At 36.7% G+C, this 18,204-nt stretch overlaps 1 protein-coding gene across 1 annotated transcript in view; it reads left to right on the plus strand.

Moving 5' to 3' along the window:
• The first annotated feature begins 309 nt into the window (after nt 1-309).
• The window catches only part of si:dkey-262k9.2, a 40,087-nt gene continuing 22,192 nt past the window's right edge, over nt 310-18,204 (plus strand). Inside the window, exons 1-2 of the mRNA XM_087284491.1 lie at nt 310-350; nt 17,427-17,478. Of these exons, the coding sequence (XP_087140617.1) occupies nt 17,436-17,478 (43 nt within the window). The 5' untranslated portion in view covers nt 310-350; nt 17,427-17,435. The remainder of the gene's footprint in view (nt 351-17,426; nt 17,479-18,204) is intronic.

Consider the following 18,204-nt stretch of genomic DNA (forward strand, 5'->3'; position numbering starts at 1 on the left):
AGAAAAGTGATTTAATGATGTAATTAGTTAATTCAATATACACCAGCCTTATTATTCTTCATACCGACTTATGAAGTCACACAATCAATAACTGATAATAAACTTAGTTTAAAAACTGTTTTATTATCATGCAATACCAAACGTTATGTTATCATAAGCACCCAAGCACATCCTCTGAACGTCACTAACGTGGGCCTTGCACTCAAAAACAGTGTAGGCAGTTTTTGCAGCACGTAAGCTGACACACACGCTAAGCGTAGTTTTCAAGACTTCACAGAAAGACTCTCAGAGATCAGCTACAGTGAGCTCAGTTTCCTGTCCTACTCACAGCAGCAGCGGCCGAGGAAGTGGTGAGTGTGTAATTAAACTGTTTGTTTATCAATATTTTATAAGCCGAAACCTTTATAGCCATTACAGCAGCAGCAGTGTCTCATTGGCTGTTCAATACTTCACTGCTGATGTTTATTTGCATTTGTAAAGAAAGCCATATGGTTAGTGCAGATACTACAATCACTAAACTAAAAGTGCTGGACTGTATGTTTCCTCCTGCATTTTTTTTTTATACCAGGCTCTTGTTCCAGGTATGTTAAAATGCTCATTATTTTTACTACTGTCATCACTACTGTTGGTTTTACCATTTATGTTCCCTTCTTAATGCTCATAACTAGTGATGTGTATGAATTGAATGGCATCTGTTATGCTTAAAGGGGGTTTCTGCCTCAAGGTAGTTTTGAAACAGTAACCGATTGATCCTCAAACTGTGAGTTTACAGTATTTTAGTAACGACAACAGTGTAATTCAGTTTAGTATGGGGTAACTGTGGTTTAGCAAAGAAAAACCTGGTATGGTTGGTTTTTTCATGCCTAAAATGGACTGAATGTTTTGTGACTGTTTGCACAGCAATGTTAGCTTTCAGATATACTGAAGGACGGTTGTGCAACATGTTTGTCCTGATCGCACTGGAGAACATTCTTCAGCCCATCATGCTTGCGAATGTGGTTGTCGTTTAAGATTTTAAGAGTTTACAGTTCCGTTTAAGTAGGCGACCTAAATGACGTCACATTTACAGCGAAGGTCTAACCACCACACGCCAGACCTGAGGTTTCATTTGATGCACTGACTCTTTTTTTTTTTTTTTTTTTTTTTTTAAAGCAAATTTCCCTATTTATACAGGCTGCCTAGTTTCTGAACTGTCTCTTATATCAATACTTTTGGGGATTTTTGTGTGTGTGTGTTTTTGCGTATCTTGTATCTCTGTTTTGCCCATACCTCCGTCAGCAAATTCTGTGTAACACAAAGCTTATGTAATCATAACTGTAGCTTTAGAATATGAGCTCTTTATGGTTAGTTGCTGTGGTTGAGTTTGCATGAGAGGCTGTGTTTTTGGTTTAACATGCTGCTTTTCTCTGTGAACCTTTGATGAATGTTTGATGTCTGTAGCATTGTATTATACATCCAGTCACAGCTGATGCTATTTTGTGCCCAGTCAAACCTGTCAAGGCTTAAAAATAAAATAAGATAAATTAAATGAAAACAAAACTAAACTAAACTAAATTAAATTAAATTAAATTAAATTAAATTAAATTAAATTTGATAAAAATAAAATAAATTTTAATTAAAAACCAAAATAAATAAATTAATTAAAACAATAAAATAAGTAAAATAAAAAAAATTATTAAACTAAAATAAATTATAAAAAATGTAAAATATTTAAATATATAGGCAATAATGTAATGTAATGTATATTTATATAGCGCATTTATCGTATATGGCCATCATGAGGGGGTCTCTCTACATCACTACCAGTGTGCAGCAACTACTTGGATGATGCGATGGCAGCCACAGGACAATGGCGCCTGTGCGCTCACCACACACCAGCTATTGGTGGCATGGAGAGACAGTGATGGAGTCCATTCAGGAGATGGCGATGATTGGGAGGCCATGATGGGTAAGGGCCGAGAATTTGGCGAGAACACTGAGGTTACACCTCTACTCTTTTACGAGAAGTGCCATGGGACTTTTTAATTACCACAGAGAGTCAGGGCCTCAGTTTAACGTCTCTTCCGAAAATTTACTGACTTTACGTTTCACAACTAAGCATATTTACAAATTTATTTTTGATCATATAAACTTCATAACATCAAATTACCTGACTAAAAACAATAAAATGAAAACTGGCAGTTGCTAGAAAGTTTATTGAGACATGAATTCAGAATTATAAGAGATAGTTGCACATTTATAGGTTTTAATTTTCACAATTGTAAGAATCTTTTCTCATTTATTAATGATCAACATATAAACTAGGTTCATAACATGAAATTGCCTGACTAAAAACTGTAAATGAAAACTTGCAGAGGCTGAAAAGTATTTTTAAGTTTATTGAGACACACTGTAAACCAAGTATTATCACTTTTCTTGCAATATCAAGCTTTCCTCTCACAGTAGTAACTTTTTAGAAAGGTTCAAAATGTCAACTTTTCAAAATTTCTGCAAAGGAAAAGTGATTTGAATACTACCACCTGTACTACTAATACATCTATAGTATGAGGTCTTTTCCATGCTATGAACTGAAGAGTATATGCAAGTTCATGTTAAATGCTCCAAAAATGACCATTTAAATGTAAATGTAAATGTAATGTGTATTTATATAGCGCATTTATTGTGTATGGCCATACACCCAAAGCGCTTCACAATCATGAGGGGGGTCTCTCCACACCACCACCAGTGTGCAGCATCCACTTGGATGATGCGACGGCAGCCACAGGACAACGGCGCCAGTGCGCTCACCACACACCAGCTATAGGTGGAGTGGAGAGACAGTGATCGAGCCAATTCGGTGGAAGGGGATGATTGGGAGGCCATGATCGTAAGGGCCGATAGAGGGACTTTGGCCAGGACACCGGGGTTACACCCCTGCTCTTTCACGAGAAGTGCCATGGGATTTTTAATGACCGCAGAGAGTCAGGACCTCGGTTTAACGTCTCATCCGAAAGACGGCGCCCACTGACAGTATAGTGTCCCCTTCACTTTTACTGGGGCATTAGGACTCACACAGACCACGGGTTGAGCGCCCCCTGCTGGCCTCACTAACACCACTTCCAACAGCAACCTAGTGTTCCCTAGTGGTCTCCCATCCAGGTACTAACCAGGCTCAGCCCTGCTTAGCTTCAGTGAGTAACCGGTCTTGGGCTGCAGGGCGATATGGCTGTGGGTTTAGATACAGTTGAAGTCAGAATTATTAGCCCTACCCCCCCCTTTGAATTTTATATATATATATATATATATATATATATATATATATATATATATATATATATATATATATATATATATATATATATATATATATATATATATATATATATATATCCCAAATGATGTTTAAAAGAGTAAGGTAATTTTCACAGTATGTCTGATAATATTTTTTTCTTCTGGAGAAAGTCTTATTTTTTTATTTCAGCTAGAAAAAAAGCAGTTTTTAATTTTATTAAACACCATTTTAAGGACAAAATTATTAGGCCCTTTAAGCTAAATTAGTTTTTGATAGTCTACAGAACAAACCATCGTTATGTATAATAACTTGCCCAGTTACCCTAACCTGCCTAGTTAACCTAATTAACCTAGTTAAGCCTTTAAATGTCGCTTTAAGCTGTATAGAAGTGTCTTGAAAAATATCTAGTAATATGTTATTTACTGTCATCATGGCGAAGATAAAATAAATCAGTAATTAGAAATAAGTTATTAAAAGTATCATGTTTAAAATGTGTGGAAAAAAATCTGTTCTCCGTTAAACAGAAATTGGGAAAAAAATAAACAGGGGGTCTAATAATTCAGGGGGGCTAATAATTGTGACTTCAACTGTATAAATAAAGGTATAAAAGCTGTCACTGGGGGGCAAAGGCAGACTTTTATACCCATCAAGTCCATATTCGTTCCTTGAAGTTACATATTTATAAAGTGTTTAGTTTAATTGAGTACACCTCATTTTGTAAATGAATATTTTTATCCATTTCTCAGTAAATATAGGCAATGTATTTTGGTGCATTTAAACAAATCACATTTATTAAACAGATATATTTATTAATAAAATATTATAGTCACCAAACATGTTTAGAAATTGAAAGACAAATAAATTCAAGCAAAATATCATTAAAAAAAATTACAACCTACATAATTTCAACCTTTTTTTTTTTTTTTTTTTTTTGCTTCTCTTGATTTTTCCTCATTTTTAATTTTTATTTAATATTTTTCTATACCATGTAAATTTGGGTGAACTAGTTTTTAAACCATTATTTTTTCAGTTGTTTTGTTAGATATGTAAAAAAATTTCTTGTAAGGTACAAAAATGTAAAGTACCAGCTTTTGTACTTGCATTGTTGAGTGTTTACTACTTTTTTTAATAATTAAAAAGTGTTTCAAAATAATTTTTGCTTTAATTTACTGCAAATGTTCATATCAGTTCCATTACCTTTATTTTATCATTCAAAACATCACAGTAGATGCATTGCAGAACAAAATTATGCAACATCGACACCCAGCAAGAACATTCAAAAAATCTGAAAAGACTATAAAACCTAACATAAAACTTAATGAGCTTTTGTAATTCCATAAACATGTAAAATAAAATAAAAAAACCATTTAAAAACCACAAAAGGAAAGAAATTCATATTTTTAACAGGAAGCTATGCAATATTATATTTGTGCATATACATTGAATTAGTCAGTATTGAAGCCAAATCAGGAGCTTTTCTACCAAAATAACTTCCGATAATGATCCAAACACTAGTACACCCGAATTTATGTTATAGAAAAATATGAAACACATATTTAAAGAAGAGGAAAAAACTGAAGAATTGTTTTTGCAATATTTTGCTTGAGTTTAATTGTATTATCTTTGATATTTTAAATATGATTGGTAGCTAAAATATTATTTCAATACATATATGTTTAATAAAGCTGTTTAGTTTAAATGCACCAAAAACATTGCCTACATTCAATGAGAAATTAATAAAAGTTTTCATTTTCAAAATGGGGTGTACTCAATCATGCTGAGCACTATAGGATGTGCTATACTTTTATCAAACTCAGACTAGACGTTTGAACTAAACCTTAAACTAAATTGTTGCCATGTAAATGTCTATAGCATGGTGTTATTTAGATTTTTTGTGTTTCATTCATGGAGCATTTAAAGACAGTTGTGCAATGTGTTATGAATTGTAAAGTAATTAGATTGTAGTAAGTTTTTATGTAAACAAAGGTTGATTTATTGATTGAAAGTACAACCAATGCAGATTTTCAACCTCATGTTTTCCTGCCTGTCTGTCTGTCACATGCAATCACACCAGTGAGACACGTGCCTGCGTGTCTTACATAAACTATTAAGGTTAAGGAGTCTGTGCTAGTCTTTTACTTTCAGTCTGGGCCAAATATAAACATCAACCAAAACCATGGCTTTTGCTTCAGTCACACATCTCTGTGGCGTTGAGGTTTTTGGTTCCCACTAGGTGATGGCAGCAAGGAAATGTAATTAGATGACAGTTTTTCTTAGTTTTGATTCTTTTCTTTTTTTTTGGTTGCAATATATAACAGATCACATATGTCACAAGGCCAGATGTGGATGTGTGAAAAAAAGCTGGCTGAGCAAGTTTCACTGTGTGAATAGCCATAATGGGGCATACAGCAACATTATGCAGAGTTAAAAATGACCTGATTCAGGCAGAATGAGACATAAATTCTAAATAAATTCAGCCAAACGAAACACATTTTATTTTATTTTTTATTAAATAAAAAAAATATTATTTTTAATTCTTTATTTTATTTTTTATTTTATTTTATTTGTTTACATTTTACTTTATTATTTTATTTTATTTTTACATTTTATAAAATATATTTATATCTCATTTTAAGTCATAGTTCACCACAAAATTAACATTTACTCGTTATTTACTCTCCCTCGAATTAAGATATTTTGTAAACTGGTATCCATTAACTTCCATAATAGGAAAACAAAATACTATGGAAGTCAATGGCTACTGGTTTCCAGCATTCCTCATGAAGTCTTCATTTATGCTCAACATCAACTCATAAAGCATTAGAACCATTTGAGGGAAAGTAATGATAACACACTTTTCTTCAGTAAGTGAACTGTCCCTTTAAAAACAATAAACCTTGATAAATAAGGCCACTTAATGATCACTTTAACATGCAGTAATTGTTTTTGCCCGGCCATATCAGCCATAAACGTGTATTGTCAAGTCTGGATAGAACACTGTGTAATACTTTTATAGCTCATGTGCCAAATGTTACACATAACGCTGACATTATAAATGGACATATTGAATCATAAGGGAGTTGTTAGTGAGTCTGGCCTAGATATGTTTGAGACACGGATGAGTCAGACGCAAGTAAACAATCAGACAAGATTAATTTCCAAAAGAAGGGCGCAAAGCGGTTTCTTAGTCACCAGTTTGTTTGCTCCTGTTCTTCATTTCAGGAAGAAATTATCATACTTTTTTTATGCTGAACAGAATAATTTTCATATCCTCGTTTGACCTTTTCCTCGTCTGCTTGAGGTCTACATGAAATCAAATGAGCCTATTAACTTTTTAATACGCATTTCTGAAGGATCTATATTATTCCTGAGGGGATATAGTTTAGATCTGCAGTTTTTAATCAGAAATGTGACTTCAAAGTTGCTCTGTAACAATGTTCTTTTTCTACATGGATAACGTTAATCTAGAGGCAAAGTTTAATTATTAGTATTATAGTAAGCTCACATACAGTCAACCCTTTTCTGTTTATATAAATAGTACAAAACTTACCTTACAATAGTGTGTTTCATCTATAAATATCAACACTATTATAAATATGTATCGTAGCTTACAGTATTGAAACTGCAAAAATTTATTTAAGTTTGACTGCAGTTTCTAGGTAAAACACTGCAACACCTCTCCTCGATTTGGCATCACTCTGAGGGGGTTCTACAGAATTTTGGCTGTACTGAATAAGCACTCTCTTGAAACGAATTAAATCATGTGTAAATTCTTTTTATTTTAGCCACGTGTATGGTTTATCAAATAAACAACAAAACATCAATCACTGCAAAAATAAAGGCAAAGTCAGAAACTAAATAGTCTTTCTAAAACAAAAATGTCAGCAACCACTTATCATTTAGAGCACTTGAGAGCGATGAAATAATTCCTCCTGATGTCCTGTTGCTCATTAGAAAAGAGACTTGTGTGTAGAAAAGCAGTCAAGTTGCCCTGTTTAAGTGAGATTGTTGCTCCCCGAGAAGTTGGTTAACTTAGCTTCTCCCAGTGAGAAACAGCAAGCCAACATACGCACAAGGACAGTAACATATCAACAGTCCTTTAATTGAGCGATAACTTTAATAGTTCTTAAAGACTGGATTAAATTTGTAGGCCAGTAGCAATGAAGCATGAGGTGACCACTCTACCAAACACTCCTTCTTGCTCTATGGTAAGTGACTTTTTATACAGGTGCAAATCAACCTAGTGCCCCCAGAGGTCGGAAGCAGTATTGCATGTCAACATGCCAAACAATACACAATGCAAAACTAATAAAGAAATCATAAAATGATAATAGTAACATTTAACATGTTACAACACTATACTGTTAAAAAAATATATATGACAAAGTAATTTTGTATGTTACTTTAACTTATTTGAATATGTTAATCAGGTTTTAAATATTTGTTTTAAGTTACACAAAGTTCTTATTTTTAGTCAGCTTGACTGATCTGCGTTAAGATGACTATTCAATTCAATTCAGCTTTATTTGTATAGCGCTTTTACAATGTAGATTGTGTCAAAGCAGCTTCACATAAATGGTCATAGTAACTGGAACAGTGTAGTTCAGTTTAGTTCAGTTTAGCTCAGTTCAGTGTGATTTAATCATTACTGAGAGTTCAAACACTGAAGAGCAAATTCATTGATGCGTAGCTCTACCAATCCTGAACCATGCGAGGCAGTGGCGACAGCGGAGAGGGAAAATAAACTTCACCTGATGGGAGTAAAGAAAAAAAACCTTGGGAGAACCAGACTCAGTTCAGCACGACTAGAAAAGTTTGATTGATTTTATAAATGTAAAGCAGCAATCATTTCATACAGTGCATGGGACAGTCTGGTGCCAACACATTTAGTTCCTTTTCACATTAATGATATGTATAGGGATTAAGGATAAAGGATTGTTTTCATGCAGTTATTTGCACAACACCAAATAAATACAAAAAAAAACTAATTATGATTTGTAATCAAATACATATGCCTCACCCATATATCTCCATAGCGATATAGACAGTGCCATCTAGTGGATTCATCATCCAAAACATGCAACAAATGTACCTGAGGTAACGTATTTTGTATTTTAAAAACCTGCAGGTTGAAGCATGTATTTCCAATGAGCTTGGATTGGATTAAAAAAAATTACAATGTTATAAAAGTTGGTGGCGAAAGGTTAATTTAAATCATCTTATGTTTATAACTACATATTAATTGATATGTATTTGTATACAGCTTTTTTTAATCAAACGTTTTTCGAACTTACAGGAGCCTAAAAATGCAAACTTTAAAAAAAAATGAGCTTGGGCAATGTGGTTGATTGCCCAGGGCGGAATCTTGTTTAGAGACATCACCGCACAACCTCCAGGCTCCATCTCCCCCCCCCCCCCCCCCCCACCAGGTTCTCTGACAGGAGAACTACAACAAAAAGTTGTGCAAACTCACTACTTTAAATAAAATAATTTGGTATTATTGTTTTAATAAAAAAAAGAAATATAACAACCACCAACTATTCCACAATATGTTTTACGCAGCGGATGGCCTTCCAGTTCAACCCAGTGCTGGGAAACATCCATGTATACTCATTTACTTACATACACTATGGTCAGTTTAGCTCAGTAATTCACCTGTATTGCATTTCTTTAGACTGAGAGGGAAACCGGAAACCCTGTGTGCTAATAAGTGATGTGTATGGAGCATTACAGACTCATCTACAGAGTCCTATCATTAATACACTTTCTAAATAACAAATAAAACCAAATGCACCACTGACTTTAGACCAGCTTTTGGTTGCTCTATGGCGTGGTCTTTTTCAGTTGCCTCAAAATAGCAAGGTGTCAACAAAGCACCTTAACACATCTCCTTTTTAGACCACCATGCCCATAACTGCAAACGCATTTGCTATTTAAACGATGTGGTACAGGACATAAAAATTATACCTTTTTTACTGAAACTAGCAGAAAAACACTTACATTGAACCATATTGCGGGTTTATGATAGCAGTCACCAATAGCAATTTTAAGTCATTCACCAATTTTTCATTGCTTTCAATGTCAACGTTCCACCAACAGTGGATAATTGCAGCAGAAGGCACAAATCCCTGTCATTCTTTGCTATCGATTTATGGTTTTATGAAGTATGAAAGTGCTTTTTTTCTCATTGCTGGCTCTGCTGCGGGCTCATGTCGGCCTCTTTTGTGGAGCTACACGTATTAATGATAGACCACAAATTAGGTGGAGGCAAAACAAGTGCAAAAACTGGAGAATAGACCAAATTCAATTTGAATCCAAATACACAGAAACATATTAGCCAATTGTTCGGCGACACAAGCTTCACGAGCACTGTCAACTCGCAGGCGTTGGACTGCGCTGATAAATATTTTCAAATTGGTTCAGCTTATTATTTCTCCGAGGCAGCCGGGCGCACCAAATTGGAATTTAGGGAGGGGGTTTTCAGGCGGCTGCAGGTTACTGTCGATGGGAGATTTGCTGTCACATTTTTACAAGCTTGGATTGTGCTTGCTCCGACAACCAGTCCCACATCTTCTGATTAACAGCTTAATTGAGAGAATCTCTCTAGCCGTGACGACCTGAATTGAGCGTGGAAATTCCAAATTACGAGATGAGTTAAGCCACCGCAATCTCTCTCGCTCTTTATGGAGACAGCCTGTTTTCCTTTTTCTGGCCTCGGCACAAATACTCTACTCCCTTAAGGGTGAGATTGCCAGAAAAGCCTATCATTAAGACAGACATACTGGTATCGCTAGCATGATGCTTCTTTCATTTACATTCATTACCAGTTTGGGACAGAAATACGCACGCCAATGCAAGTAGAACAACATGTACAGTACAAGGCTGGTTTGAGCGGCTGTTAATATAATATGATAATTTGCTAATTAGACTAACAAATGCAGCCTTGCCAGGGTCAAAGCAGCCTCTGCTTTTAAGCATTCAAAGGTTGTTGTACAAACAAAAGCTTATCTGACAGATTCAAAAGCATTACTCATGATGATCTTGGCTTTATTGACGTGTTCGTACATATACTGTACCTGTCCTTCATGCTAACCCTCCCAAAACACTACTAATCTCTCTGTTGAGGTGTAATTGTACACTCCTGACAACTCATAACTACAAACTCCCCACCTGTATGCTAGAATGGAGTATGAATACACATAGCAACAACCTCAATTTTCAAATCTGATATCATTTTAAAGCATACCTGCCAACATTTGTCTCTGAAAATCTGAGAGAACGGAGGGTTGGGGGATTTATCTGTGTCCAGTACCATTCAGAGACTTTACAGGGGCTGGAAAAAAAACAAAAAATGGGGGCGGGGGGGATGGGGTGGTCGGAGGATGTATCTGTGTCCAGTATGATTATTGGTCCAGTACCATTCAGAGACTTTACAGAGGCTGGAATAGCGACCTAAAAATGTGCCTGGTCTGTCCCATGCATCAGGCCCCGGCTGCCATCGGAATAGTCAGCGATCCTGTTGGGTGTTATAGATTGTACCGAAGCAAGGGGGTGAAATTCCGGGAGTTTTCCAGGAGAAATGACAAAATGGGGGTTGGGTCTGAAATATGGGAGACTCCCGGGAAAAATGGGAGTGTTGGCAGGTATGTTTTAAAAAGTGCATATACAATAACAAGGATGGCACAGTGGTTAGCACTGTCATCTCACAGCAAGAATGTCGCTGGTTTCAGTCCCGGCTGCACCAGTTGGAATTTCTATGTGGAGTTTGCATGTTCTCCTTGTCTTTGCATGGATTTCCTCCAAGTGCTCTGGTTTCCCCCACAGTCCAAAGACATGCGCTATACTGTAGGTGGTTTATGCTAACAAAAATGGCTGTAGTGTGTGAATGTGAGTGTGTATGGGTGTTTCCCAGTGCTGGGTTGCAGCTGGAAGAACATCCGCAGCATAAAACATACAGTATGCTGGAATAGTTGGTGGTTCATTCTGCTGTGGCGACTTTTGATCAACAAGGGACTATACTAAAGGAAGCTTAATAAATATACAATAACAGAAATGGTGTGACTGTTATTCCAATATTCTCCTTCCACTTTTGTATTTGAGCAAAACAACTTCCCATCAGTCCTCACTTCATAATCTCATCCACCGACAGCTTGTTTTGGCCACACAAGCGGGCAATTTTACAGCCTGAGTTATAACTGATAAGCAGCAAGGCACAAAGAAAAATGTGAAAGGAAATGAATAAATATTAAGTCTGCTTTCAAAATAAGGAGAATTGGAGAACAACATGTGCAAACCGCAGACAAATATGTGGATTTTGATTTCATGTTATGTATGTCCAAAAACAAAACACTGCTATGTAAATGTAGCCAATGAGGAAGGAACAGGGTAATCCATACTTAATGTGTCTTAGATATAAAACAAAAATATCAATATGATTTTGAAATCTGAACTGAGGGATGAACATATCTCCCTTTTTCTTGTATCTCAAGATTCATTCCAGCGAATCACATCATACCAAACCAGCTTAAAAGCCAGATTCGGTCTGTTGTTCGCTCTAGCTTTGTTTAGATTTTAGTAACTATAACTTTGACTTTTTATTCAGTTCCTCATTTTATCTGCAACAATGTACGCTAACACATCGCCATGCTTTTTACTAAGAAGATGCCGTTTTCGAGTATAAGTAATATGGTAACATCAACAGGTCTCTGGTAGAAATGGTGACATAAATGAATAACCATCCATAATCGACACTATTGTGTCAGTGTACTAAATGTGTTCAATAGGATGTTTTCTGTGGACTCTTACCTTTCAAAAAAAACTGTGATGTACAGCAATGTATGCGTGCGTGTGTGTGTGTGTGTGTGTTGTTATTACGATGATAATTACTCCATATCTAATAAGCGTTTTCAGTAAAACTTACACAAATTTAGCAAATACATTCTTTATAAGCTTCCCATTAAAAAACAACTAGCTGCAACGGCTGCTTGAAGGTTATATTGATGGGGACTGCTAAGTGAGCGCCGTCTTTCGGATGAGATGTTAAACCGAGGTCCTGACTCTGAGGTAGTTAAAAATCCCAGGATGTCCTTCGAAAATGAGAAGGGGTTTAACCCTGGCATCCTGGCCAAATTTGCCCACTGGCCTCTGTCAATCATGGCCTCCTAACCATCCCCATATCATCATTGGCCTCATCGCTCTGTCTCCACTAATGAGCTGGTGTGTGGTGTGCAGTCTGGTGCAATTGGGCTGCCGTCGCATATTCCAGCTGAATGCTGCCAGGGGCGTTGCTAGACGTAAAGCTCTACTGGGGCACAGCACCCCATATATTCTAAAACAAAAATATATAATTATAAATAAATAACAGTACTATTGTTATTATCGGTTATTATTCTAAATGCATAACAGATAGTAATCCTAAATGTAACTGGAAAGCAATCTAAAGAGGCAACTGAAGTGATGCTAAGATAATTTAAGAAATATTTAGCATGAATGTTAGACATCATATAGACAATTCAATAGAAAACAAAAAAAAAATAGTTTTAAAGAATTATCTGTTGTGTGTCGTCTTAGACCCGACTCAAAGCAGAGAATTAGGTTAATTAAGTCTAACCTCCCTGACTTCATCCCTCCTTTCTGCTTCATACTAAAAGTAAATCTATCAGGAGCCATGCAGTATAAATAAGATCACCACCATATTATTTAAACTTTATTTAAACTTTGTTTTGTCGACTTGCAAATCTCACTGCATGCCGGTAAAGCCGGTTTCACAGTGCATGAGCGGCCAGGCTATTTTTTCAGCATGCATGTTCACAACCGGACCAGGAACAGAGCAGAGCAGAGCACACGTCAACGTATGTTTTTTTTTTTTCTGCGCACATGCTCAGTTAGCTTTTTGATTAAACTGCATTACTTTCATCAGTGTTGGTTTGGTTGCACACACTGGAATTACCACTCTTTATAAATACACTTGCATATGTAAATCATATCTCAAAGCATTTATTGGGGCACTGATGAGGAGATTTCCCCCAAAAAATGTGTGCAAAGTGCTTTGAGTGTCCAGAAAAGCGCTATATAAACCTAACATATCATTATTATACTCCCCATAAACTAACTATTCACAGATTTAATCCCTCTAATAGCTACTATGATAGACTTTTACACATTTTGGGATGGGGATGTTTTTCTATTCTTGATTCTAAGGATTTACCTTTATTCCAAAACACATCTTTTTGTGACTATTAGTTCAAAAACACTTCCGGTTTTTGTGCCAGCGAAAACCTAACATGCGTGAGCCTATTATTAGCTTCCGTCTTTGCATATGGAAAGTGTCCAGAGTGGACATCCAGTCAGGGCAGCAGAATGTGAATGGAGAAAACAGGTGTATAAAGCCCCAGTGTCACTTCCCTGCACGACGTTCCCAGTCATTGTGACATCATAATGGCAATAACCAGCAGGAAGTGGAAGCCCAAACACAATGAGCAATCGTAACAATATATGGAGGAAGAGTAGATGCTTGTAAGATTAAACTGCAGGCCACAGAAGGGAAATGTGGAGCATGGGCATCACTGCGCTTGTTTGCTTGTAGGGCAAAAGAGTTATGCTATTTTTAACCATTTCGGGACTCAGGAAAAGGTCGTTCCCAGGCCAGTTCCCATGTCCGAAGTGGGCGCAAAAATAAATAGGTGTAATTGTTAAGAGCTTGACCATCTGTGTGTGTCAAACATCTGTCTTGATTATTACCATCAGCCAGTTCGGGGAAAGGTACGGTGAGGAAGTTAAAACTCAAAAACATAATGGGTGAAAAGGAACATTGTGCAATACATGTGTGTTTGTGTTTTTATCATTGATTAAAGTATTTGGCAGCTTGTCAGGTAGTTTCACAATATACAGAAGGCTGTTAAATCGGTAAGGTGTGAGGTTTATAGTTCCTTTACACTCATTGGAACAACCCTGAAGGGTTATTAATGTTATTACAAGACTTTTATGACTTAAAATGACAAAGTTGAAGTCAAAACTATTAGCCCTCTTCTAAATTACTTTTTCCTTTTTCAAATATTTCCCAAATGATGTTTAACAGAGCAAGGAATTGTTCAGAGTATGTCTGATAATGTTTTTTTTTCTTCTAGAGAAAGTCTTATTTGTTTTATTTTGGCTTGAAAAAAAAAGCAGTTTGTAATAAAAAAATAGGGCGTGGCAGTGGCGCAGTAGGTAGTGCTGTTGCCTCACAGCAAGAAGGTCGCTGGGTCGCTGATTCGAACCTCGGCTCAGTTGGCGTTTCTGTGTGGAGTTTGCATGTTCTCCCTGCCTTCGCGTGGGTTTCCTCAGGGTGCTCCGGTTTCCCCCACAGTCCAAAGACCTGTGGTACAGGTGAATTGGGTAGGCTAAATTGTCCATAGTGTATAAGTGTGTGTGTGTGGATGTTTCCCAGAGATGGGTTGCGGCTGGAAGGGCATCCGCTGCGTAAAAACTTGCTGGATATGTTGGCGGTTCATTCCGCTGTGGCAACCCCGGATTAATAAAGGTACTAAGCCAACAAGAAAATGAATGAATGAATGTATGAATCTTTGAACTACAAGTTGCACATTGCATTGCAGCAGGTGCAATAATTCCATATAAGTGTTGGGCTTCTTATGGTACAGCAGCAAAGTTCCTTGATTATTATGCTGGACTGACAGTATACTGTAGTTCCTATTGACCTAGAAAGTAGGAACTTTTCAGTGTCCGTCAGTCTTAGTACACAATGTAACTCTGCAGCAGGTGCAGTAATTTTACACTGATTCTAAATAGTGGTGCAAGTAAAGGGCTTCTAGCTGGCGACTGTTTTTATTTGCTGCGTAATATTATGGTACAGCAATAAAGTTTTCTTGATCATTACTCCAGAATGACAGCATAGTTCCTATTGACCTAAAAGTATAGCAAATTTTGACTGTCCGTTTGTCCTAGTACACAATGTACAGGAACTACAAAAGAATCAAGCTTTACATATGAAAACTGTTGAAACTTTAATGATGCTAATAGTCTAATCTGATTCAAAGATTGATGCTAAGCTATGCTAAAAGTGCTCCCGCCAGACCTGGGGCCTCATGTATCAACGCTACGTACGCACAAAAACTTTGCGTACCCCAGGTTTCACGCTCAGAATCGCTCACGTTTGGATTTACTAACAATGAAGTGAACGTGGGAATGTGCGCAGCTTCACGGCAGCTTTCTGGCTGGCGTACGCACATTTTTTGTGCGTGTCTGTTTTATTTCCATTGGCAACTCCTAGAGGCAGTTGTGTTAAATTCCTCTCTACAAAGTGTCTGAGCCTTGCAATGGCAGCTGTATGAGACGGGTTCATCTAGCAGGTATATAAGGTTTCCATAGCATACAGTTGACCAGCCAAACATTAAAGCACAATTTGCAGCAGTCGCCTGTTTTCCCAATGTAATCTGAGCGATCTACCGCACGCACATTGCTATAAAGACACTATCTGAAGATTTGCATGCGTAAATCAGAAACATTTCCATTCAATAAATGTGCAAATAAAATATGATGCACAAACTTATTGATGATTCCTACCTGTCTTTCTTGTGATAAATAGTAGGCAAACTCTGATATGTAGCGGGGGAAAAAAGAAGAAAGAGTTCATCAGACGCTGGATTCGAGCAGAGTTCATGATCGAACGTGTTAATTCATGATCACACGCGTCTTACAAGCTGCGCCACTGAGACTGTTAAGGATGCTGCAACATTTTACAGATATAAACCACACTATTTCTTTTTTTAATGCACTCAGTGCGATGTTCAGACCCAACTGTGTTAACCGCATCAGCTAAACTCTCCCACTCTATTTTTTTCTTTTGTTGTTAATTCTGGAGGACAAACTTGCAAATAACACCGCTTTTCTCCGGTCTACCTCCGAAAGCAGCACCTCCAATCACATTCTGTTCAAAGTTTCTCTTTTTGCTTGCTTTTGCCATTGCTTTTTCGTTGGGTTTTGCCATTAGCATAGTCATTAGCATATTCATACGGGGGAGGAGGCAGGGAGGGGTTTTGTGCTCATGCATGTTGCGCTCAGTTTCACGTTCATTCGGATGTACAAAAGAATATACGTGAGATTCGGCGTACGCAGTGTTTTATACATCTGAATTTTTTTCTGCGTACGCACATTTACAGCTTTGTGCGTACGCAATGTTTTAGTAAGATTTCCACGCAAGTCTTCGTACATGAGGCCCCTGGAGATTATCTGAATGGTTGTAAAAATGGTTAAAAAAAACACAACACAACTCTATGGGAGCTGAAAAAATGAGTGTTCCTTTAAGGAATGATAAATACCCACACTGAGCAAGAATTCACCGTTATGGGAAAATGAACCCAAAACTGAACTAAAAGTGCTTATCGTGACTGGCTAGCACGGGCCTCAGAGGGGCTCCTGGCGGTGGGCATCAGTTTTGCCGACTGTGCTCGCTCAAGCGCTTTGGTAAACAGAAAGAAGCTGCGTTCACACCGAAGAGCACACTAAACCACAGAGCTGACACATCATGAACCATGAGTCAGCCCACAGCAAACTAATGATCAGCAGATAAAGCCTACAGACTAACTGCTGATCATCCTTTACTATCCGGTTTACCGAGCCGCAGTTCAGTTTCACATCAGAATGATTACATGTATGGTTCTTTATTAAAGGGATAGTTCACTAAAACATAGTTCTGTCATCATTTGCACAACCTTTCCGAGTTTCTGTGCTCTGTTAAATACAAAAGAAACTATTTTGAAAAAGCTGAATGCTGTTAACCATTAACTTTTATAGTACTTGTATTTTCTACCATGGAAGTGAATGGCTTTTCAGCTTTTTTCAGAATATCTTAGTTCAAGTTCAACAGAAGAACGAAATTCATGAAGGTTTGGAACCACTTGTTTAAATAATTTTTTTAGTTTTTGGGTGAACTATCCCTTTAACATAGATGTGTTTTCAACTATGGCCTTTAATGGTGTAAGAGATTACTGCGATTAGTTTGAGATTAGAGATACAAAGTGGTTCTTCTGTCTAAATTTATCTAGGCTACACTATGCCAGGGTTATTGGGTTGACTGCATATCAAAGTGTTTGATAAATTTAAGTTGTACTGCTTTAATGTGTGCATTAATTTTTTTCTTTCTCGTTTTGTTTCCTAGAATAAGAAGATGCTGCGTTTATTGATTGTGGTTTTGATTCTTCAAGGTGTAGGTGAGTTCAGTTTACCCGTGCTTATGTTATTCTCCTGTGCTTTGATCAAAAGTTCTGTCTCCTATTTGTATGTTTATTTTTACACTCAATCTTCTCTCTCTCTTAAGTATCAGTTTCAATAGCAGGCTTGTGAAACAGTCCTGCTGTTACTCGCCATTAAGCAGATGTGTTTCATCCAAAATGCCTTGAACGGTTCTGTGTTAACTCTAGAGAATTCATCAAACTATGTCAGTTCTCTATCAGTGCGACACATGAAGTACTATATATTTGCAAGTTAAGGCAATACACTGCTGGCCAAAAAAAAAAAAAAAAAAAGTTCAATTTTGAGATTATTATGTTTTTTGTGTGGCATTTTGGCTTTTCATAAAGTGCTTTTTTTCAGTATAAAGTGAACATCAAAATTACACTTTTAAGTGTTTCTTTTTTTTCACACTTTATCAATTTGTGTTAGCACATTTCAATTGCAATACATATTTTTAAATGCCTTTTTCTTAACATGGGTTGTTTTCTCCTGCAGACATACTGTATAGTAAAGCTTAAAATTATTCAAACCCCTGGAGTTAAATTTACTTTTATTCAACCAGCAAGTTTTTCTTTTTTGTTTTCTTTTTTTTACCACAGCTGCCACAGACTTCTTGAAAAAAATAACAAGACGATGTACAAGAGACATCATTGTGGAAAAATATTTTTTTCTTTAAGTAACTTAAAGTATTTGCCAGGGTTGTG

This window comes from Danio rerio, chromosome 15 (assembly GCF_052040795.2).
Source record: "Danio rerio strain M-AB ecotype USA chromosome 15, GRCz13ab, whole genome shotgun sequence".
Taxonomy (NCBI): Eukaryota; Metazoa; Chordata; class Actinopteri; order Cypriniformes; family Danionidae; genus Danio; species Danio rerio.